Source organism: Thunnus maccoyii, chromosome 23 (genome assembly GCF_910596095.1).
Source record: "Thunnus maccoyii chromosome 23, fThuMac1.1, whole genome shotgun sequence".
In the NCBI taxonomy this organism is placed as follows: domain Eukaryota; kingdom Metazoa; phylum Chordata; class Actinopteri; order Scombriformes; family Scombridae; genus Thunnus; species Thunnus maccoyii.
The window spans coordinates 12,767,171-12,792,407 of NC_056555.1; the positions used below are offsets into that span (position 1 = coordinate 12,767,171).

General features: G+C 36.8%; 3 protein-coding genes across 3 annotated transcripts; all 3 read left to right on the plus strand.

Moving 5' to 3' along the window:
• Positions 1 to 2,207: 2,207 nt before the first annotated feature.
• On the plus strand, positions 2,208 to 8,624 carry pwp1 (PWP1 homolog, endonuclein). Its single transcript, XM_042402983.1, has 15 exons — positions 2,208 to 2,402; positions 3,682 to 3,740; positions 3,827 to 3,996; positions 4,091 to 4,176; positions 4,383 to 4,479; positions 4,724 to 4,834; positions 5,017 to 5,147; positions 6,130 to 6,203; positions 6,293 to 6,389; positions 6,490 to 6,551; positions 6,632 to 6,743; positions 7,259 to 7,349; positions 7,502 to 7,623; positions 7,805 to 7,910; positions 8,146 to 8,624. Exons 1-15 carry the CDS (start codon positions 2,337 to 2,339, stop codon positions 8,238 to 8,240), a joined length of 1,479 nt encoding a protein of 492 aa, XP_042258917.1. The 5' UTR covers positions 2,208 to 2,336; the 3' UTR covers positions 8,241 to 8,624.
• Positions 8,625 to 10,509: 1,885 nt separating this feature from the next.
• Positions 10,510 to 14,091, plus strand: mrpl42 (mitochondrial ribosomal protein L42). Its single transcript, XM_042403003.1, has 5 exons — positions 10,510 to 10,645; positions 12,815 to 12,878; positions 12,991 to 13,075; positions 13,404 to 13,567; positions 13,969 to 14,091. Exons 1-5 carry the CDS (start codon positions 10,567 to 10,569, stop codon positions 14,012 to 14,014), a joined length of 438 nt encoding a protein of 145 aa, XP_042258937.1. The 5' UTR covers positions 10,510 to 10,566; the 3' UTR covers positions 14,015 to 14,091.
• Positions 14,092 to 17,067: 2,976 nt separating this feature from the next.
• ube2nb (ubiquitin-conjugating enzyme E2Nb) lies at positions 17,068 to 22,053 on the plus strand. Its single transcript, XM_042403002.1, has 4 exons — positions 17,068 to 17,189; positions 18,824 to 19,070; positions 20,271 to 20,411; positions 21,614 to 22,053. The coding sequence occupies exons 1-4, from the start codon at positions 17,160 to 17,162 to the stop codon at positions 21,655 to 21,657; spliced, it is 462 nt and encodes a 153-aa protein (XP_042258936.1). The 5' UTR covers positions 17,068 to 17,159; the 3' UTR covers positions 21,658 to 22,053.
• Positions 22,054 to 25,237: the final 3,184 nt, after the last annotated feature.

Below are 25,237 nucleotides of genomic sequence, written 5' to 3' on the forward strand. Positions count from 1 at the left end.
TATAAGAATTATGTTTCTTGAGGCGCTATTGAAAAACAAAAAATTTAAAACATCTCTTTCACCTTATGATGATGTTCTCTGTAGTCCACAAGGGGGGGACACAGATGCACTCACAGACTGCATAACAGAGTGCATTAACTTTTGTGTGGACAACAATGTTCCCACAAACCAGTGGTGCAATGTAACTAAGTACATTTACTCAGGCACTGTACAATTTCGAGGTACTTGTACTTTACTTGAGTATTTCCATTTGATGCTACTTTATACTTCCACTCCACTACATTTGAGAGGAAAATATTGCACTTTCTACTCCACTACATTTATCTGACAGCTTAAGTTACTTTTCAGATGAAGATATTTGACACAATGGATCATATAACAAGCTTTTAAAATACAACACATTGTTAAAGATGAAACCAGTGGTTTCCAACCTTTTTGGCTTTTGACATCTTACAAAAAGCAGCATGCAGTCGGGGTCACATTTCAGATGTCTATGTGTTGTTAACAGCGCCACCAAATAGTGATTTTTCCCTCTAATCTTCTCACATGGTTTCATTTCAACAATTGTTTAAATGATCTAATATTTCACCAAAAACAAAAAAATAGAAAAAAGTCTAAAAACTGAAAACAGATTTGTCTGTTTTTTCTTTCCTGTGGTGACAGGGAGGAAGTGAATCACATACAGAAACAACAAGGGCGAGTAAGCTGTAGAAAAACTTCAACAGAACAACACAAGAGAGGTTTGAATAGTACAGTATGAGAACAATCACATGCTGTACAGTTGACAACAACAACTAGATGACAAAAGAGACCAAAATAGAACCAACAAGATAAACCAGTTCTTCAGTAAGTTCAACAAAGGAGGTTGCTGCCTGCCCTTCAAATTCCTCATCTCTTCCACCATTGCTAACTGCACCTCTCTGTCTTCTAGGAAAACTTGACACAGTGTGTTCTTGGAAGAAACATCCAAACACACCAAATGATTAAACTGTTTTGCTGACCTCTCATGTCATGAAATCACTGGAGAGGAGGGTTCTGAAACAGCTCTGACCACTAATTCAGCCATCGCTGGACCCCCTGCAGTTCGTCTGATAGCCTCATATTGACATAGAGAGCATTGTCATCTTCCTGCTACACTGCTGTATATCCACCTGGTATCAGTCCGGACAACTCCTCTCTCACCATTGGGCACTGACAAGGATCATTATCCTATTATATGCCTAAAACTAATTCCATCGGATCATAGTTTGTCCTGCCAGTGGTGGAATGTAACTAAGTACATTTACTCAAGTACTGTACTGAAGTACAAATTTAAGATACTTGAGTTTCCATTTTATGCCACTTTGTACTTCTACTCCACTACATTTCAGAGGAAAATATTGTGCTCTCTACTCCACTACATTTATTTTCCACTTATAGTTATTAGTTACTTTTTTAAATTAAGATTTTACATAAAATAATATATTTTAGTTACTGTTTTCGTGTTTTTTAAAATCTGTTACGTACTTTCTGTGAAAGGTGCTATATAAATAAAATGTATAATTATTATAAAAAATATGATACTCATATGATGCAGTACTATTACTATTAATCTACTCAAAGTATCTAAAATTGGCTCCACATTGATGAACTACAACATTAAAATGTTCTTACTTGTATTTATTAGTGATAAAAACAAACAATATAATATACTACAATAATATAGTATAATATAATAATAATATATGTTCTCTTTTTTCTTCTTTTCTTTTCTTTTCTCTCCCCATAAATCATCTCATGACCCCTCAAATTTATCTGGTGACCCTTTGGAGGGGCCTGACTCCTAGGTTGGGAACTACTGGACTAAACCAGCTAACTGTATATAAAGTAGTTCAAACTAGCTCCACCTCCAGCAGCTACAACAGTAACATGCTGCTTACACACTGATGCTTCAGTATTAATAATCTAATGATGTCATATATAATAATATATCAGTCAGAGGGACTAAAGCACTACTTTTACTGCAATACTTTAACTACATCAAGCTCATAATACTTATTTACTTTTTTCATGTAGGACTTCTACTGGAGTCTTTTTACATTGCTGTATTAGTAGTTTTACTTAAGTAAAGGATCTAAATACTTCTTTCAGCACTGTTTTGGTGTCATATCTCTGCTACACTTTTGATCAGGCAGCTCCTTTTAACCATGCTTTTAACGCTTCTATGACGTAATCTAGATGCGACAAATTTTTTACTCACATGTATGCCAGCTCTGTCCACGCCTGAGTCGAGCCAGTCAAATATAATAACAATAATTATAAGAATATTTGATCTTTAAACCTGCTGTTTCTACAGAATGAGCTCCCAGATTACTTGTGTCGCATGGGTGAAGCGAGGCGTTGCCAAGGAAACCCCGGACAAAGTAAGTAACGTGCTTAGCAAACTGTTAGCAACATAACGTTAGCCGACCAGCTGCTAATGTGTCAACAAATCAGACTGTGATGTTATATTGTTAACAGTATTATTTTATTTTTATTGAATGTAAAGAGCTCCCTTTTACCGAGTGTTTATTGGTGTTAAGTTATAATTTAATTCCCAGGCAGCATTATACTTGTTTATATGTTATTGAATTTTGAATTTGAATGTTTAGGAAATATAACAAACCTGTAGAAAAGTCTTTGAATCTACAAGTGCACAAGCTTGATTTGTAAAACAAACAAACAAACAAACAAAAAAACTTAAGTAAGACTAAAATTTAGGGCTGCAACTATTGCTTATTTTTGTTACCAATTATTTTCCCACTTAACTGATTCACCTGCTAGTCTAACCTATAAGAAGTCAGAGAAAAAGTGAACGATGGCATCACAATTTTCCCCAAAAACTAATTAACATTTTAAAAAGTATTGTTTTATTCAACTAAAAGTACGAAACCCAAAAAATATTCAGTTTATTTTCATATTTGACTACCAAAAGCATCAAATAGTCAAATTTGGCATTGATTATCTAAATAGTTGCCAATTAATTTTCTGACATTGACTAATCAATGAGTCCATTAATTGTTTCAGCCCTACTGAAATTCAAATCTCTCAATTCACCCACAGTTTATTATTAGATATTTATTTTTTTACTGTGCGAAAATACTGAAAACGGTGACTGACAGATTTTTTTTTTTTATTGCAAACATATAATACAAATAATCATTACAAAACATTACAAAAACAACAAAAATTAGGAAACAGATAATATAAATCCTGACACAATTCATTCTCGTATCCTGAATAAAAAAAGAAAATACTTTACGTTCAAAGGTAATATGTAAAAAAAAAAAAAAAAAAAGCAAGCAGATAGGATAATCAGTGGAGATAAAAGAAAACAAACAAACAAAAGAGAGGCCTGAGGTGTGTTTTAAAACAGCCAAGTTTGAATCTGGTCTATAAAGAAATGTCACTAAGTTACATTTCCATATTCAGATAAATGTTCTATGCATTTTAAAGCTTTTCTGTTTTCCGGGTTTGGTGAGATACATGTCAAAATCTGTCAGAAACACTCATAAAGTCGGCTTTTTCTTGAGGCATCACATCTAATGAATAAAGAATTTGCCCACAGGGATGTCAAGACGTTGTTTTCCAAGTCTTTCCAGATTTTCTTCAACTGACAAATACACAATGTTTCTCTCTATCAACTTTATAATTCCACTTCAGGTTGAGTTGAGCCAAGAGGAGCTACAACGTATCATTACTGAAGCAAAGCAGGAGCTGGGGTATGTTGCTGGAACAAAATACACATTTTACAGCAGTGTTTGCGTCTGTTTCATCAATTTCATTTAAATATTCTCTGTTAAATCAGAGAACAAGTAGCTGAGGATGAGGAAGAGGATGATGAGGGTATAGCTGCGGATACTAACGACATTACACCGGACGTTGCTGGAGCTCCAGAGGATGAGAGCGAAGAAAGGAAGGAGGAAGAAGACGAACTAGCAGAGTACGGCCTGGATAAATATGATGAAGAGGACAATGGTGAGCGAGTGTAGAAACAAATTATTTCCAGTTTGTTGTGTTTTAGTTCGTTAGTTGTGTTCAGACTGACCTTGTTCGTCTCGCTCTAATCCAGTGACTGCCAATCTCGGGGACAGTCTGGCTGGACTCACAGTGTTCAGCTCCAATGAGGAGGATCCTTACATCACTCTCAAAGATACAGTGAGTGCTCTTGATAATGATAATGATAATACAGATTTAAGGCGCCTGTACACTCAAGAAAAACCCCTCTTCTATGACGTCTGAACACAGGGGAAATTTTTACAAAAATAAGTCAAATCCGGAGTGCTTGCTGTGAATTTTAAAGCCAATTTCAACACTCATTTTATCTTGTCAAAGCCAAAATCATTCACCTCCCATCTTTCTAGGACCAGTATGAGCGAGAAGACTTCCAAATCAAGCCCAACGACAATCTCATCCTCACAGGCAGAGCAGAGAAGGACTGCTGCAATTTGGAGATCTACAGTAAATATCTTCATATGTAACATAATGACGTGGCGGAGAATATTCTGAAGACACAGGAAAATATCTTCTGTTGCTTGGATACTTTTGTTTTTATCTATAATATTACTTAAATTCATTTAATATGATGATTTGTGTATCAGGGTTTAAAAATGTATATTTTTTAATACAAACATTATTTTCAAACAAATAATCTTTCCATTATTTATTATGTTGGAGAATCCTAAAATATTTATTTCTTTTACAGTCCATAACTCAGAGGAGGACTCTTTGTATGTTCATCATGATATTCTGCTGCCAGCTTACCCGCTCTGTATAGAGTGGCTAAACTTTGACCCAAACCCTGGAGAAGGATCAGGTAAGAGAATAATCCGTTTCTTTCTAAACCTCAAGGTGTGATAACTTCTATTCTTTGATAATAATAAATTGTTAACAACAGTACTTCTGAGCATTATATTTAATCTTAAGCTAAACCCAAACCTAAAAATAGACTTATTTCTGTCTATTGACTTGAATCTTCTCTCTCTCCCCTGGCTGCAGCTAACTACGCCGCTGTGGGCAACATGACTCCACAGATCGACGTGTGGGACCTGGATGTGGTAGACTGTTTAGAGCCAGTCTTCTCCCTAGGGAGCAAAAAGGCCTCTAAGAAGAAAAAGAAGAGCAAGAAGGTACAAGTCTTTATCTTTAGAAATAGTTAAAGTAGTTAAAGTTAAAGTTTAGTTACTTTCTAAACTGCAAGTCAGCTATTAACTCTGTAGTATTTTTGTTAATCAAGTCTTAATTGAGTATTCAACATTTTTAACAAGAATTATTTTGTGCATGTTTTCCTCTGTGTGTGTATCGTTCTGCAACTAATCTCACGTACTACGCATCAGTTTACTATTTTTTGTGCATCTTTATGACTGTATTCTCAAGACTCTTCCCTCCTCTTAACTGGCCGGTAGGAGCAGCAAGTGATGAATAACTGCAGCAAAAGGCATTTCTGGCAATCAGCTAGGTGAAAAACAAGCCTGTTTCAGGCCACATTTTGGCCTTTGTCATGGCTCAAAAACATCATCCATAGAAAAAATTGGTCTCATCTTGAACCGGAGCATCTTCAGATTCATTCCATACCCGATATTTTATGATCCACTAACGTTAGGCACTAAACGGGATGAATAAATCCCTGTTCTTGTTAGCTTTGCTGCCATCTTGACTGTAAGGGAGCTGGGAGGGACTATTGAGTGAGATTCAGTTCTTCTTAGTTTGGGAGGGGAGAGGGAGGTAAGGGAGGGGTTTTATTTTGTGTGGTGTGTTATGATAAATGTTCTAAATAAATAACTATTTAAATGGAGAAGTTTGGACTTATCATCCTGTTTATTGTCACTTTATTAAGTTTATACAGTTAGGTGAACCAAGGAGGATGCTCGGTTACAATACCATTACACTATTCTATGCATCTCAAAGAAAACTGAGACTATACATGTCCCCAGACACACCTGGCCAAGATCTGAACTCCACTGAGTGCACTCTTCTGGTTCTGATGTTCAGGACTTATTTTTCTACATTTTCAACACCAGTATTAGTAGACAGCCTTGTTCCTCTCTCCTGCATTATTTCCTGCTCTTGTCATGTTATCAACACATTGCTGCCTGTTTTTGGTGATCCCAGGGGGCCGCAGCAGCAGAGCCTGTCGAGGGACACACGGATGCAGTGTTGGATTTATCCTGGAACAAACTGGTCAGGTGAGTATCAGAGGCCCGGGAGCATTCACTGATGTATTTTATTAAGCACAGTTATGCACAAAAATTGAGGCAAATCTTCTCTTGCTTAGGAATGTGTTGGCCAGTGGATCAGCAGATGACACTGTGATCTTGTGGGATCTGTCTCAAGGCAAACCAGCCACAACTCTGCGCCGACACACTGATAAGGTATTCAATAAGAAACACAATGCTGAATATTGTAGTGTCTATTTAGTATCAAAGCCACAGAATTTGCAGCTTCAACTTCTGGAAATCTTTCATCTTCCAGGTTCAGACGTTGGCTTTTCACCCCTTTGAGGCACAGACTCTGATATCAGGATCATATGACAAGTAAGTGTCATCTAGAATTAAACAGTAAATTTTGTTTTTCATTCACAGCGAGTTTGAGACTAATATTTTCTCCTTTGCAGGACAGCTGTCCTCTATGATTGCCGTAGTCCAGATAACAGTTACCGGACCTGGAGGTTTAGTGGTCAAGTGGAGCGCCTGGCCTGGAATCACTTTTCACCCTGCAACTTCCTGGTAGGAGCACAAGCCATTTTACTGTCAGACTCGATAAGAATACAAAAAAAAATCAAGAATATTATAAAATCTCATCTCCAGTTTTAATTTTGTTGAGATTATACTGGGACAAAAGTATTTCTTAACAAGAGAATCAAACAACATGTGGATGTTGTAATTTGGCAAATAGGACCTGCTGTTTTTTGGCTTCTTCCCAAACCCAAATTAGTGACAAGGTCAGTAAATTAGCAGCATCACTCAAATCTGTGATACTAATTAATCTGCGAAGAACCTTAAGTAAGTGTGGTTCAGACATGTAAACAAGCATATTCCTCTCAGAGTGACACTAAGTTTGGTCAGTAGTAAATGAGCTTTTCTTTCCATCAGTGCTGGTTAGAAAAGGAGTTATTCATACCTCCTGTTGCTCACATTTCTATAACTGTTAAAGTGTAAATAGGAGTTATAAATATAGCTGGTGTGTATGCTGTTTGTTTCACAACCTCTGTCATTAACTTAAGTGTGTGGTTGTGTTTCAGGCCAGCACAGAGGATGGTTTCGTCTACTGTCTGGACGCACGCTCTGATAAACCCGTGTTCACACTGAGGGCACATGATCAAGAAGTGTCAGGTAAGCAGAAGTGTGTGAGTGTGTGTCTGTGTATATGCCTACGCTTGTGCCATGAATGTTTTTATGTGCTATAGGTTTACTTTATGGTGGAACGAAAGGTACAATTATTAACAGTACTACAAAAAATGACATCTAATCTTATATTTCTGCAGGTTTGGATCTTAGCAGCCAGATTAAAGGATGCCTGGTCACTTCATCAGCTGACAAACATGTAAAGATCTGGGACATTATGGGGAACAAACCAAATCTGGTGCATTCAAGGGACATGAAAATGGTAAGAACATGCATTTACAGTATGTAGATTCCACATTCTTTCACAACTGTCACTGAAGGAGTGTGGACTATTGTAACTTTGTATTTTAATATAAGTGTAAATCTTGCACGTAGCAGGGGGATAGCTGACATTTGTGGTTGTTAAAGATGTTGTAACAATGTGCTTCCTCACCTGTGAACAGGGTGTGCTGTTCTGCGCTGCATGTTGTCCTGATCAGCCCTTCACTTACGCCTTTGGAGGACAGAAGGACGGCTTGCGGGTTTGGGATATAAGTGATGTTGCAGCAGGTACGGCTGATACTAAATTATCTGTATTTCTTATTTCTTTCCTACTTAACATCACATACTTACTTTATGCTGGACATTGAAATCAGATGAAAAGTTTAAACATTTCTTTCTTTCACTTGTTGATTGTAAGCTGTCAAATCTATTTCCTGTACATCTATCAGGCAATATACAATGCTTAACCTTTACTCATAATATTAATTATTAATTTAATAATGCTGTGATTGTTTTCCTCTAGTGGCTGAGGTGTTCGGCAGTCGAGAGCGCTTGGTGGTGAACACAGGATCACAGGCATCCAGCACTGCAGCCACAACCGAGATGGAAGTCTCCTAGTGACGTTCTGGATGCAACAGCAGCCTGTGAACATGAATAAACTGAGCAGGCGTGCAGTAAATAAAGCTGCACTCCTGAAAGACTTGAAAGAGTGGCCAAAGTGCAAAGTGGACCTAAAGCACCTGAAAGACTTTGAAGTTTGTTCAGACTTTTTCTGACCACAAATACCAACAGCGGTAAAGTAAAAGTAAAGAAGTTAAGAAAAACATTTCTTATGTTCATATCAGTGAATATTATAGGAATTGTTTTTAGGTGAAAGCAGTGTTTGAATAATCAACATCCCTCTCAGATTGCATTTCTTTGTACATTTCCAAATGTAGTGTGCTACTAAGACTATTTTCACATGAGAAACATATAGGTCATATTGTATACCTGGTACCCTGGTATGAACAGTAAAATGAAATATTAAGAAGTCTCTGGACAAACAGTGTTTTTAAGATGCTGTATATCCAATAAATAAATACAGTTTATAGAAGGTGTAAACCTTTATGTTTGTCTTCTAATTCTGAAACTCTGCATCATCAGAAGAGACATGATACGTCTGAGATTGATCAAACATGACGTCAGATTGATGAACTTGAAGCTCACTGCAGATACTCCAGCCCACTTCGATTTCATTTCAGCAGCCCAACAATTTTTTGCAATCTGCAAATTTTTATTGTCACATTCATAAAAATTGTGACAACCTAAACCTTGTTTGAACTCTCGCTTTATGCATAATCATCAAGTAACAGTGACTGAATGAATGCAGTAGATGGCTTATGTATTAAATATATATTAAGTAATGTCTAATAATTTTATCAAGTTTATAGGTTGAATATCACTGTATTTTGTCAGAAGGGAAGCGGATATGGAAAAATATGCTTTTCAAGTACTGCCATTTGTAGCTATATAGACTATTAAGAAGACTGACTTTTGGCCAGAGTTTTAAAAAACATGTTACATTTAGTAAGAGTGGATATCATTATCCACTTAGGATACATGTACATCGAGCCCTGCAAAAATAAGAATGGTAAAAACTCTAAAATGTGTTTTGATTAAATCAATTTTAAATCAAAGTATATAATTTGCATTGGTTGAAGAAGTACTCAGATCCTTTATTTAAGTAAAAGTAGAAATACCACAATGTAAAAGTACTCCATTGCAAGTAAAAGTCCTGCATTTAAAATCATACTTAAGTAAAAGTACAAAAGTATTACCAGCTAATTTTACTTAAAGTGTTAAAATTAAAGGTACTTGTTTTTCAGAAAATCAGGTTGTGACTATATGAAATACATTTAATAAAGTATATTATTAATATTGATGAATCAGTGCATAAGCAACATTTATTGTTATTTTATCTTCAGGACTTTACAAGAGTCACAAGATAAATCTGAGGGACTATAATATTTTTGTAAGAAGAAGAAAAAACAAAGTTCTGATACATAAATTTGGATTCATTTTCCAGAACTTTACTCTCATCTTTGCATTTTTGTGAAATATTGGAATAACTATACTGGAGTACAGTTCTTCTTGTTCCTACAGTTGGATATTTGAGCTTCACTGTGCAGAATGATGTATGTGCAGAGTTTGACACTAGAAGGTTGTTTTCACATTCATCTGCTGAAAGTGGAAAGTTTCTCTGTGCTCACTGAAAATCCAATTTTAAGCAGTAGGCCTAGGAGCAGGATTTGTGACATCACAAATAGTTTGGAAGCCAATCGTGGTTCAGTATTCAACTTACACAAGTGTGATGTGGAAACCTGAAGCCTCCAGTGGACAAACACTGAGAATGGACTGTACAGTGAAGTAGGAGACATCTTGTGTTCAGCAGTTAAACTTTTGAAATGAAAAAATATTTGCATATTCATAGTTACTGGAATTTTTAATGAAGGTAATTTTAAGGATTTTAACATGTCAATTGATTTTTTTTTGGGAAAAACCATATCAGACACACATTACTATCAAAATAGTATTTTATATATACATCTTAAAAATGTCTGGAGGGGATCTTTAACTTATTTCATGTGAAATGTTAATCTGAAAAGTAACTAAATGGATCACATTAATAAAGTGGAGTATAGAGTAAACATATTTCCCTATGAATTGCAGTGGAGTGGAACTACAAAGTACCAGAAGTAAAGTAAAGTAAAAGTACCTCATAATTGTACAGGTACTTGAGTAAATATACTTTGTTACTTTCAACTGCTGATAATTTGTTCAGCAGTTGTTATAAAATAATGTAATAGTGGTTCAAGTTGAGGCTGGTAAGGTGGAACTAAACGTGAGTGAGTCAGCGTGCAGAGACGGAACAGTTATGGTGACGCACACAGGAAAATAACGGAGCATGGCGTCGGGTCATTTGTGCAAGCTACACAGTCTCCTAGCGCGAGTTTCTTGTGGCCTCAAACTGCGACATGTACAAAGTAAGTTCTATTAATACCTAGTTAACAAGATATTTGTGAAAGGACACGTTAGTATGTGTCGGTTTGCTCTTAATAACCGTTTTAACGCAACGACGGTGGGAGTAAGGCTAACAGCGGCTAACCTTGACGTTAAATTAGACATATAAGGTGAACACGGACCGTCCCCCTGAGGTAAGAGGTGAGAGAGGAACTGGAGAGAAAGCAGGAGATGGGGTACATATTTTGCCATCTGCAGAAGAGTCTTTATCTCAGCCGAGTGCTTAGTACCACTGCTAGTAAAAGCTTACATGCTATTGCTTCAACATATCCTCAACAAGAGTCACTGTCTTGAAAGGGACTTAAGAAGTGAATTGTCATGCCACACAAGGTTGAAACAAATAGAAAATTACTAACCAAATATTATGTTCATTATCGATTCATCTGTCGATACTTTTCTCGATTAATCGATTAGTTATTTCTTCCATAAAATGTCAGAAAATGGTGAAACATGTCCATCACTGTTTCCCAAAGCCTAAGATCCACGTCCTCAAATGTATTTTGTCCACAACCCAAAGATATTCAGTTTACTGTCATAGAAGACTAAAGAAACCAGGAAATATTCACATTTAAGACGCTGGAACCAGAGAATTTGGACATGTTTTGTCTTTATAAAATGACTCCAAGCCATTAATTGATTATCAAAATAGTTTGCGATTCATTTAATAGTTGACAACTAACCAATTAATCGACTAGTTGTTGTAACTCTAATGCCAAACTTGTAGGCAGTGTGGATAAGTTCCAACATGATCAGACACTCAAAGCAGTGCTGTCCAGGCTACAGGAAGCAGGGCTGACACATTAGTGTAACCTTCCCAACTCTAGGGTGATATTTGATGGCCAGAAATAATTTAGGTCATCTGGAACATGCCGCCTCCAATCAATTAGCAATCTTTCCTGAGGATGAAAGCTGATTTGGAGGCCTTACTGGTGTTTAAACTAAAGATTCAGCCAATTCATCTTCCTTTGGGCTTGCTCAGCTGCAGGATGATAATCAATGGAGACCTGTTGCACACATATCAAGAAGCTTGTCTGAGACTGAACAAAGAGAGACTGTGAGAACCTGAGCTTTTATCATGTTGTTTTTTAATTTCGCACTGGAGACAGTTCACAAGCCGCTAAAGGGAGCAATGCATTGGACAAGTTGCCACCTAGAATGCGTTTCTGTCTCGGGCTCCTCAGATTCCACTGTGGGGCGACACATGTGCCTGGTAAAGCTCATGTCACAGCTGATGCACTCTCAAGCACCTGGTAGGGGAGGGGCAGGAGTTTGCATTCACACACATTAGCCTGCCTCCCGCACTGAAGCTGCAGCAGATAAGACCAGCAAACCATACCATACTTATCACAGTCAGCCCAGCTCTAGTGTAGAGCAGTTGAGAACAAAAATTGAAAGACTTGTGGCACAATATGCCTCACATCCAGAGTCTAATGCCAACGCAAACTGCCTGTGTGACGCTTACAGAAACTATGGGCTGTTTGTATGGCAGAACTGTTCATATAGACTGGTGATAGATTACTTTTCTAGTTATTTTAAAATCAGAGAAGCTTCTCACACATCTTCAAAGCATGTCATCAAGGACTTAAATCTGTGTTTGCCATAAGTAGGGCTGCAACTAACAATTAACAATTAATCATTCTGCCTATAAAACGCTAGGAAACAGTGAAAAATGCTCATTGTGATGTCATAGAGTGCAAGTTGCTGTCTTCAGTTGTCTTGTTTTCTCTGATCAACAGTCCAAACCCCAAAGATATTCAGTTTACAATCATGTTTGACACATAAAAGTTCTCAAATCCACACAAATGTTTTCATTTTTCCTTCAAAAATGATTAGAACAATTATTTGATTATCAAAAAAGTTGCTGATTAATTTTCTATCAGTCAACTAATTGACTTATCGTTGCTGCTCCAATGGCAGACAAGAGGTCCTGGTTATAGATAATAGCCCTCAGTTTTCCTCCTTGGACTTTTACCTCAAATCCAGACTGAAGTTCCCAATAACTTAAAAATAACATAATTTGTGCAGTGGATTTATGCTTATGCTTTTAAGCTGAAATTTGTTAATTTGTCTTATTAATTATGTTACCTTTTTAAGATATTTGTTTGTCTCACCTGTTTTTTTTTCTGTTGTAGCATGTTTAGTGCCACTCCGACAGAAGTCCAACATCAGCGCTCCTTCGCTTGATGGCCCTAACTGGTACGCTAGCAGGTTGACTGCATACAGATTTTCATTGAATTTGCAGGTTTGAAGTAGTCCATTGATATATAACTGTGAGCAGGAAAATAACCCTCCAATCTCTTGTGTTTAGTAACGTGGAAATCGGTGTGACTTCAGATGGGAAAACCATAGTGTGCTACCATCCCACTGTCGACATTCCCTATGAGCTCACCCAGGTAGGAGAGTGCTCTCTGGTCTCAACTGTCAGTGTGCCAGGTGTCTGATGAAGAGTCTATATCTATATATCTCACAGATTACTTTAGTTTTTCCATTCTTTTTATCTTTTAAAGATCTGTACTGTATGAAAGCTTGTTAATGTAGAAATGTGAAAATTTAAAGCCTTTTTAGCCCTTAATTTTAAGAAATATTAGCAGGTCTAGACTCTCAGGCTGAGGCCTTGAAGAACTTCAAACAAATTAGACTTCAACTGCTAGAAAACAACATAATTTTAAAATGCAAAAATGTATCAGAGGGTATTTTGCTCCTGACAGTAAATGTTTGCAGCCTATAGAACGTCCTGACCCTGTGACCTCCCCGGTTGAGACCCACGACCAGGTTTTAAAGGCCCACCTCAGCAAGGAGGTGCTGAAGGGCAAACAGGGGCCAACTATAGAGGAGCTGAGCAAGATGTTCTTCACCACCAAACACCGCTGGTATCCAGTTGGACAGTAAGTACACAAAAAATACACGTCATTAATAAAAGTTAGCTGAATGGCTGAGATTCATATCAAGAGTTTTTCCCCTATGATGACACCAGTAATCTCTTATTAGAAATGAATTGCTCCTGCGCCTGAGTTGCCTGATAGCGAAGTGGAGGGTTTAGGGTGATATGTTGGTGGTCATAAATGAGAATTCAGCATCCCTTTTACTCTACCTTTCACATGTAAATGTAATTTTTAGATTTATTTGCCTTAGTGTGATCTAAATGACCACCGCTGGCCTGCTTGGACTTTGATAAGGACACATGTCAGTGGCTTCTTTATTTGTTTGGCAAGAGTATTTTAGCTCATCAACAATCTGTCTGTATTTACTGGTCAAAATTAATGATCCTCTTCTTCACTATTTACAGGTATCACATGAGACGCAGAAAGAAGGATCCACCAAAGGACAGATAGTTCAAAGTTAGAAAACTGCAAAATGAGTTTGTCTTATTGCCGCAATTCTGTATGTATAATAAACTGTTAAATATTTACTTGTTTGTCAAGAGTTTATGAGTCTGTGCTGCTACGATGGAACAATTATATGGCTTTGACGGTATGCTTATAGATTTACTGCACTAGATTTGAGGGCCTGTTAAAATCTCTCCTGCAAAGTCTCGGAAATCTAATGGATTGGCAGCAGTATAACATAATTCAGAATCATGCCGAACATATTAAACTTGAAGAATAAAAGTAGATTTGTGGCTGGTGTTTGCCTGCAAAACGTCATATAGTGATTGTTCAAATTATAATGTCTAGATAACCACCATGGCACCTTAACTGGATGAAAAAGTCGGTCTCTTAAAAAGGTCAGTGGTGCATTTTAGGATTTATTTTCTTGAGGGCAGATTATATTAGAGTTAGCTGAGCTTTAAGATGTAGTCAAATACAGTTTAATTATGGCATGTTGCTTGCAAACAACCAGTGGTTTTAAAGGAATTAAATCCTTATTGTTAATGCAGTAGAAATAGGATATGCATCCAAGACAGGGCAGACCAGTGGACCAGTAATAAATGTCAGCTGTCAGTGTAAGTACAATATTAATAATTGATATGAAATTATAAGTAAATGCACCCTACATGTTGACTTGCATCTCAGAGGTAATGTGAAGAAGAGCTGATATTCTTTTATTGGATTTGAACAAACCACCAACGCAGCTGAAGTCCTGCGTCACAAAATGTGAAAAAAGAAAAGAAAATAGAGTTGTTACTGTGCCTGCAGGAAGAACTGCATAAGTCTGATCTTGTGTAGTGTTCAAGACCTTGCAACCACAACAGGACACAGAAAATTTAACAATTTAATTAAAGAAAACATAAAAATATATTTCCAAATGAGCATACACTGAGAAAATATTTTAAGCCCTCCCTTGCAATGTTTCAAACTGATCTGCCACCACAAAAATATGCAAAAAATAAATGTATTATTCTAAATTAAAGATTAAATATTCATATAGTAATTCTGAGATTTTATTCGCCCACATTTGCATTGAGCTTTTAAGACACTCAGTCTGTGGTCACACCAAAGACTTTTTGAATTCTATACATAGAAATCATATAGCTCAGCTAGTCAACAAACTTTCAGTCCAGAGACTGAAACAGAAAGTACAAAGATTTTTTCTTTCAATTTTGCAACTGAGAGATTCATCATTTCTACATTTTTTATTGTGCAGAATACTTTTTATTTTCCTTTTATGGTGACAAGTGTATCATAAATCAGTATGAATGGACTGTACAAACTAATCTTATAAAAGTTAATGACATTAACATGACATATAGGCAATGACAAACACAAACATGCAATTTGTTTATATACTATTTTTGTTTTAATGCAACTTCAGAGAGTTTATTAAATATGTAAAGACTTTGAGAAAAAAAGAAAAACAGCATTTGTGAATAAACAAGTAATAGTATGTTAGAAATATATTCATTTTCCATCTATCATGACAAGTGTATCATAAATCAATGTAAACAATGTACATTCAAATCTTGTAAAAGGTAATGACATGTAGGACAAGGACAGTAAACATAAAAAATGCAGTTAAATTGTTTACATACCCTTTTTGTTTTTATGCAATATTAGAGAGTTAAACCACTGGCTGTTTACTCTGCTATCATCTGGGAGCCTCCGCTCCCGCACCAGCAGTCCTACTGCTGTTTTTCTGCTGACAAACTGATCTATTTACTCACTACGTCACTTTATATAACACACTGCATCACTGCACAAGTGTATATCTGTATATCTACATCTTGTACATCTTGTAAGCTGCTCACAGTAATTTATATTGTGCACATCAGCACTTTATCCCTAAATTGCACTCTGGTTAGATGCCAACTCCATCTCGTTAAGCACTTGTACTTGTACAATCACAGTAAAGTTGAATCTAATCTAATGTAATTTAAAAAAAAGGAAACATGGATTTTCTTTTAGAAAAACAGCATTTGTGAGTAAAAAAGTTATAGTGTGGCATCGTTAATACAAAGCTTTAACTGTGATTTTAATTTTGAAAATTACATCTAAAATCTAACCAGATTTTATGAGTAAAATTACAATTTGTAATTTATAGTTTTACACAGATTTTTTTTTTTTTGATTTTTATTAAAGACAATAGCATATACAATACATGTAGGACACACAAAATACAATATCAACAACACAAGGCGCATGGGCAAAGAGGGAGGCAAATATCCAAGAACAAGACTCTCCATTCAAAATTTTAAATCACAGCACCGACTTCAGTCAAAGATGTTCCAGTATCAGTCCTGCAAGGTCACAAAGGTTGTGTATAATAGCAGAGTCCATAGCTTTAGAGTTATTTGAATATTTCATAGTATCCACATTTTTATTGAGTTCATTCTGGTTTAGAACCACTGAATTTGCATTTGTATATAAATAATATATATAAATATTTTCCATCTCAAACCCAAACACACCAAAGAAAACATCATTAAAACAAAAAGGAAAATCTGCAATTAAATATGTTTCAATGAACTCTCAAGTATCTGACCAATATTTCTCTGTATGAGAACAAATCCAAAACAAATGTGAAACATTTTCATCTGAATTTTGACTAAATGAGCAGTCCAGTTTTGGACATTTTGTACAGTTCAAGATTCCAATGTGTGAAAAAAGTAGATCAATCGAATGAAACATGAAAAGGTAAACAAACTAAATTAATTTTTAAAAAAAGAATTTAAACATAAATAAACAATAACATCAGTAAAAATTAGTATACCTTAATCAGGGGTTACAGAAAATAATTCTTTAAAATATAACAGTGTCCGTTCACTTTTTTTGTTCTTCATAAAGGTTAATGTATCTATGTACAAACTGAATTCAACCAAAAAAAAAAAAAAAAAGTATATATATATAAATATTAAAGCTTGCGAAGTTTTACACAGAAAATCTGAGCAGCAGCATTATCTCCTGACGTCATCTGAAGCCACCGGAACACAGAGCTCTCTGTCCCCGCCCATGGATGCATTAGTCCCCGCCCCGGCAGCTCACTCAACCCGACCTGAAGAGAAGGCGAGTCCACGGCTAAAAATATAAAAGCTAACACAAGATGGCCGGTTTGCCTCGTAGGATTATCAAGGTACATTTACACCGGGCACTGTACATACATCTTTATGAACATGTGTTAGGATATCGTGTGTATTATTTAACGAGAATCAGGGTTTAAATTCGCTGCCATCCAGCGTGTAGCTTGACGTTAGCGCGGCTAGCACAGTTAGCTCCTATCGAGCTAACTCGCTGGTCCGTGTCTGCAAGTGTTTTGTTTGCCACTTCCGTTTACTCCCTTCTCCCCTGTCTGTGGTTGATTTTTCTGCACGAGTCGATCCGTTGTCGTGTTTATAATGTACTTTTCATTCTACCGGGTTGCTAATTTCTAGTATGAATCGACAAAATTGTGACATTTTCGTCCTAGTCGGCATATGAATGGACTCGCTATGTAAGCTAGGCTAGTGAGTGCGGTGATTGCTTCACATGTCTGGCGCTGCCCTTGCGGTATCGAAACATAAAAAAAATGCTCGTAATAAAGCAGATATGTTACTGTTGTTCTTTTTATGTAAACAAAACGAAAGCACCGAACATGAATTTAAGGCCTGTTGGTGCTGCTTGCTCCTCCCGCAGCCTCACCGCAGCTTCACCGGGCTTCAGCAGGCCCGGCTGTGGGCGCGATCAGCCTTTTCCGCCACTTCTTGTAAGCTATTTGTCAAGTTTAGCAGGTTTTCACAGCGACTAGCATAACGTTGACTGAGTGAAAACACGACATAGCTTCCATTAGGGTGACCTGCATTTAGTTTTTTTTTGCAACCCTAACGAGGAAATGGACGTAATATTCAAGAAGATAAAACCAGCTTCCTTATTGTTGACTGCAGATGTTACAGTGCACCTGCTTAATCAAATGCAGAAATATAATAAATCTTCCACTTCCTTTTTTTGATTATTAGTGTCACTCAGTTGTTCTTTTCTTTATGCTTGATTGATTTGCACTAAAAGAAATATTTAAGTCAACCAATAATAATAGAAATGCATCAAGCACATTACATAAACAGGAATCATCTGTTACTTGAAGTCTAATTTAATGGAGTAAGAGCATTAATTAATGAACATCTGAAACAATTAATCAACTAGTCATAAAATAGAATTTATCAGTAACAGCTATTGTGATAATCTATCATGTCAGCCATTTTTTAAAGCAGAAACAGACCTTCAAATTTGTATATTTGCTGGTTTTCTTAGGTTTCGGTGATGGCACACAAAATAGTTTTCGGTTTTTAAGTGTCGGCTGCACATAAGTTATTTTAAGACGCAACTTTTGACTCTTGGGAAATTGGTTCACTATTTTCTGACCTTTTGCGGACCAAATAATTAATTGATTAATAGAGAAAATAATCAACAGTTGAACCTCTGAATATATTTAGTGTATTGTGATGGGAAGTTCAATGCAAATTTATATCAAAGTAACTCATTGTATGTGAGGTGCTCCAACTCTTAGCTACCTTTTTTGTTAAACTTGCAGATTGTTATTGTGTCTGTATGTGGGTGAGTTGAAAGTGTACATATGACTAAGCAGGGTGAAATTGTATGTTCTCATCCATTATGTATTTGAGAGTCGGTTGTCTGCTGACACCTCCACAGTTCTTCCTGCAGTAAGTACCGCACTGTTTTTATTCAGAAATGTCAACACAGTGTTTTTCTGTTTCTCGTTTTGACCACACTCAGGAGACACAGCGGTTGATGGCAGAGCCTGTTCCAGGGATCACGGCTACGCCTGATGAAGGGAATGCACGTTACTTCCATGTGGTCATTGCAGGGCCTCAAGACTCTCCCTTTGAAGGAGGCACATTTAAACTTGAACTATTTCTTCCAGAAGAGTATCCCATGGCAGCTCCCAAAGTGCGATTCATGACCAAAATCTACCACCCCAATGTCGACAAACTGGGAAGAATATGTTTAGACATTTTGAAAGGTAAGAAAACATGATAACATGCTCATTTTTAAGGATTTTTTTAAAGAATGCTTGTATATGTACACGATTTTATGTGGAACCACAGTGACAGTGTGCTGCAGGATTTTTGCGTTTATTCTTTTGTTTCCATCCACAAAATTAGCAAAAAATAAGGTGCATTATAAACAGTTAAAAGTTGTAACATACGATTTCCAACCAGTAAAAAACTGATGGCAACGGCTCTTAAGCCTATAACACATACATGGGATATTGAGTCATTATTCCTGATGTGTTAGCAAGCAACTGCCTACTTAATATTCAGGTGACACAAAGCATCATGGGCATCTTGTTGTAGTCATGTTTCTGGACACATGACAAAAACCTCCTAGCTCGAGTTTTTAACTCCTAAGAAAAGTATCTGTGTTTTTAGCTACTCTTTCTTCAGCAAACACTCCGCTATGTTGCTATTTTATTCTGGGCATGTAGCGAATGCTAAGCTTGTCCGATCTAGTTTATGGGCATCGACTGCTTATGATGTTATATGAGGGGTGGACAAGTTGCATTTAGAGGCAACCGTACCGTCTAAATGGGGGCTGGCGAACCAAAATGATCTAACAGCAGCTAAAAGTGGGACAGAGCGGTGAAACAGGTGTTGATTCAATTTCATGACGATTACACATAATTACACACCAGCAGTTTGAGGCATAGAATCGCAGATTTAGTTTATGCCGTCACAATCAGAATACGGTGATAGGTCAGAAATTACCTCATTTCTAATATGAGACAGCTTAAAGTCAGCCCAGTTATATTTGCAGAAAGCACTCTTGTGAGACAAAGCCTCAGGAAGCAGATGTGATTGCAACCATTAAATCAAGTTTTGAGGTAAACAATCTCAAAGTAATGTTTATTTGGCAAGAGCAGAACAGACGACAGTAGACAAGTTGCCAAACTCGCTAATAAAGGTGAACAGAAAATATTGTAACAGACTGAGATTTGAAGGCACGCTAGTCTGCACTCAGATTTTGTCACCACCTAGTATATTCTCATCATTTTGGTCATAAAAATGCACTAGTTTCTGTCACTGGCATGTTGTACCTGCTTGGCCATGTTTACCCAGTAATACTAATGTTATATAACAACAAAGCCTTCCTGGTTTTTCAAATTCGACTTATAAGTTGTCATCTTTGTTTCTCCTTGCATCTTTTTCTTTCCCTCTTCCAGATAAGTGGTCTCCAGCCCTGCAAATCCGCACAGTGTTGCTATCTATCCAGGCGTTATTAAGTGCTCCCAATCCAGACGATCCCCTGGCAAATGATGTTGCAGAGCAGTGGAAGAAAAACGAAAGCCATGCCATTGAGACAGGTGAAGATTAGATTTATCTACTTGCTCAAGAGTGAAATTATTTACATTCTTTACCGCAGGTGGTAACATTTTTCCAGTATGAGAAATGTTTTGTCAGATGGCAGCAATCATTAGCTCAACTGCAGATCTCTGAGTCATCGCCCACATTTTTGTTCCAAAAGTCTGGTGTGGCTCTCATGAGTGGCTGTTTCCCTGTTGACAAAAACAAAAACAACCCAGTCAGCACCTTCTGAAGGTGAAACTAAAGAGTGGAACATAAACTGGCTGTGAACACAGACAAGTGTGAAAGCAGCTGTTACGTCTGTTGTTAATCAACTGACTGAAATAACGATTCTTCAGAACGACACCACTCATTTGAAGGAATTTCGGAATGAAAGATGCTTTTGCTGTTTTCCTCTAATGGTTTGGAAACGGTAAATATTTTCAATTGGTCCCTCTGATACTTGAGAAATGAGCTGAGGGGATTCTTTGCTTATAGTTTTGTCCTTGGTCATCTTATTGGAGGAGCAAGTAGAAGAGGCTGTGCAGCTGGGAGTTCACAGCAATAATAAATGGTTAAAAACAACACATTACCTCAATGTGCTGGCATTGTAACCGTCCAACTAGCACAGCTTCTGTCACCTAAAACTGAATGTGAATGGCAAAAAAGACGCTAATCTCAGACTGAATAATGCAATAATAACAAAATGGTAATTTAGTGTAAATATCAGGCCAAACAGTAACATGTACATGTAGTAATTTATCATAATGGTGTTCATATTTGGTATTTTTTGGGGTTGTTTCTGGCCTTGTACTGTTATGGTCAGTTTTTCTTTCATTTTCTCTTTATGTAACTTTGACAATGACGTCTGCTTTTGCTGCCGTCTAACTATCAAGTACTACGCCTGTAAAAACAGTCTGGGTCCGCTTTAGCCTCTCTAGTTTTTGTTTTTATTCATTTCAGGGCTTCCAGCTGAATCACATGGCCTTCATTAGTGAATGGAGTTTGCTCAGATTGTCTTATCATGGCATCAAAATGTTGTCTTCCTGTAGGCCTGTTTGTTTTGATTTACACTTGTACCAACAGGGGTTTATTTGATAAAGTATGTCTGTGTATACTTATCAACACTCATTAGCCGCAGCCCTGCTTCCTTCCAAATCCTTCTTAAAACCACCACAACCATTTTATGTCTTTCTATCTCTCTCTCTCTCTCTCTTCTCAGCCCGAACATGGACCAGGCTCTACGCGGGCAACACTGAAGTATAGAAGAAGAGAGACGAGGCGTCTGAATGTGATCCACAAAATGTACTCCTATTCTGTCAACATTTGAATTTAAACGGACACAAAAAAAGAGAAAAAAAAATAAGATTATAAGTCCAAATCTATTTGAAAGAAATGACAAGATTTACTGCTGCAGACCTCTGGGTGACTTATTTTCCTCTGTAAGACGCGTTAAATGTGTGTTAGCCTTTTTTCTTTCTTTTTTTTTTTTTTTTTTTCCTGTGTTGCTATTTAAATGCATGGACAGAGAATGACACCCTCCCCACTACAGTCTTAAAAAGAACGTGTTCAAATAACATGCGATATGTTGTCCTGAACTCGGCACATACTGGTACGTTTGCAAGAATATACATGCATTAAAGCTGTCCTTCTTTTAACACATGCATCATTTGTCAGCACATCTGTATGTCTTTTTGTGAGAGATGACATGTTCTGTTATTTCAACACACAGACAGCTGACTTCCCCCCACTAGTATCTGCAAACAGAATATATGAATGGAACTTCCCTCTAGTCTTTCTAGGGAATATGATGAGTTTAGGGGGGAAAAAAAGGCCTTAAATTCAACACGGTTAGTTGGATTTTCACTCCTGTTTGTGTCTAATATTTCTGGTTGCTAACAAGCATGCAAACACTTCACAACACTGAGTATTTAGTAGATGTTGCAGCTAGTTCAGCATCATCCCAAAAGCACACGGGGCACTTAATACTAAGGGAATATGATCTAATTTATCAAAGCATGTAAATTTAAAGTGTTCACACACAGAAAAATACGTTCTCAAACGCTACTTCAATCTCAAATCCGCCTTTTAAAAGTTGACACTTCCTGTAACTGTGTCGCCAGTCAAGATAGCTGTAATTTGAGATTTGCTGAAGTGAAAGGACTGAAGAGGTCTCAGAGGGCAGAAACGAAAACATGTTCATCCACGGACAGCTGAGGAGGGTTCATTCCAATAATACAGACCTTTTAAACTATACTTTCACTGTGAAACAACTTGTTAAACTCTTACATGTCACTGGTTACCTGCCAAAGTGGCCGGTAGAGATAATAAAAAGCAGCCAAAATTTAGTCTGTGGCTAGTGTCAGTTTGTTGCCCCTGCAGTTTACAATTGTTTGATTAGATGCCTTACATAAATTAGGAGGATTGGGCTCATAGCAATTCATAATCAGATGATTTAAAGTCCAGTTTGAGTGTCATGTCAAACGTTCTGTTAAGGAATAGTATGAAATGTTAAAAGCCTCCACACTTTAACCTCAGAAACTGGATTTAATGTTCATCAGTGATCACTTTTCTCATATCTGTACAACCCTTTTTTTGGCAGTTTGGGGAGGGTGACCTGGATCAGCGAGATACTTCCACACATTTAAAAAAAAAAAACAAAAAGTTATTCCCAACACATTCAGGAAGGTAGAATGAGACAACATATCTTGAGTTGCTTTTTAACACAGCAAGTCACATTTAAAACAAAAAAAATAATCAGACTGTTTTGTGCTGAAAAGGAGCCGTATGCATGTTGTTGCAGACTACTCATATGTGTTGCAAATTACGTCTTTTTTTTTTTTTAAGGATGTAGGAAGTTGAGCTGTTGTTTTTATTTCCTTTTTTATTAATTGTCTGTCCATGCAATCTCTGTTGCCTGTTCTTTGTTTTATTTTCAGTGTTACTTTGTTTAAAAAAAAAAAAAAACACAAGGCATGTACCATAACCAAACCGATATCAGGACAGTTCAAATAAGTTTTCTTCAGGGTGTTTGTGAGTCTTGAGTTTTCTTTGAAGGGAAAGTTGAGGCTTTTTTGGAGGTTGTGCTGTTAATTATAAAGTCTTTTTTCCCACCATGATTTTTCCTGAGTTACCTGCTTTTGCTACTTCTGTGATACTGATCTGTTGATGATGATTATGCAAGTGGATTTCACTGATATTTCTGAGAGGAAATTTGGATCATTGTGGTAGCAGAAAAGGTGATATTATAAATAAAAAAGGTGTTCAAGATTAAAGATCTTTATCATGCTATTACAGATTTTCTATTGGGTAGAAAAATCAATCAAGAGTCCCTTAAAATTGCACACATGAAACCTCTAATTCTAGGTTGGGATTTGTTGGTTAACCTGTAGAAAAGACTTCTGAAATCCTTAAACTTTCCTTTTAAAGGATCCTGTTTTTGTGGGTTTCGAGGGATCAGTGTGACAACATCAGCGAAGCATGAAAGGCTCATCGCTCAGTAGTTTAGACCCTCCATGATATTATATTGCTTCTGTATGGCTCATCTGAGGGAGGACTGTAACGTTAGTAAAACTATTTTTGTTAAGCTTTCTTTTTCGGTTGCTTTTTATCAGACTATTGCAGGCTTGGTGTTGCTTAGACTTGTTTGTGTCCTGTCCTCACCCAGAAATATTAGGCCTAACTAACTGTTTCTAACTGCTACATTTACTCAAGTCTGGAAGACGGCGCACGGCTTAAAACCTGGTTAATTTATTGTTTCCCTGAGGGACTCGACAGTAATCTAAACCAAGGGACAGTCACTCACTGGATTTTCGAAGCATCTAGATCAAAATATGGAGAGATCAAACTCTGATTAATCAGCTCCCCCGTGTGTAAAAAGAAGGGTTCTGTCAGTAATTTCAGTACATTTGCATACATGGCTCTTCAAATGCTCTGTAAATAAACTGAGTTGAGTAAGTAAGTAGAGGCTTGTCTGTTTTGTGTTGTGTGGAGTTTGTGTTCCCTCTAAAGGTGTTGCGGTGAAGATCTAGGTTATAGAGGGTGGTAGTGCTTTGAATTTAATCATTTTTGTGACTCGTAGGAATTTGCACTGTGAGGGGGGGTTAGGTTAATCAGTGCAAATATACAATTTAGGAATAATTTCATGAACCGCAGGACCATTTATGTCCAGTGGAGGGAGGCGTTGACACTTAACAGTCACACGAAATGCAGTACTGACAGTTATGTATCTTTCATGTTTATTTTTTTATAGGGACATGTATATAATACAGGCTGATGCCACACACAGCAGTGTTTGTAGCCTAAACCAGTGTGCAAAAAGTCCCAAGATGGACCTTTAGAATACATAAAAATCAAAAAGAAAATATATAAAAGACAGAAAACTAAGAAAAAACGTGCAAAACTCAACAAGAAAATACATGAAAACAGCTCAAAACAAAAAACTCATCACAAAAATACATAGAAAACAAAACAAAACTTAAAGAAAAACATACAAAAGTTAAGAAAATACTGTACATAATAGCTCGAAACAAAAAACAAAAATACACAAAATGACACACAATTCAAGAAAATACACACAAAAGCAAATGCCTGCAAACAGCACAAATTACAAACACTAATACAGTAAGATAATAGTAAAACTGACTAGATCAGGATTGTACATAACTGATCCCTTTTCAGTGGTTTCAAATTGATTTTAAAATGATCCATTTTGAGTTCTGTGGACGAGAAGTTGCACATATTCATCTCCTGAACAGAAAAAGTCACCTGTCCAAAGAAAAGTTTACAAATAGTTCCCCACAGATGTACAGTATGTACCACCATGTCACTGAGCATCTTGATAGCC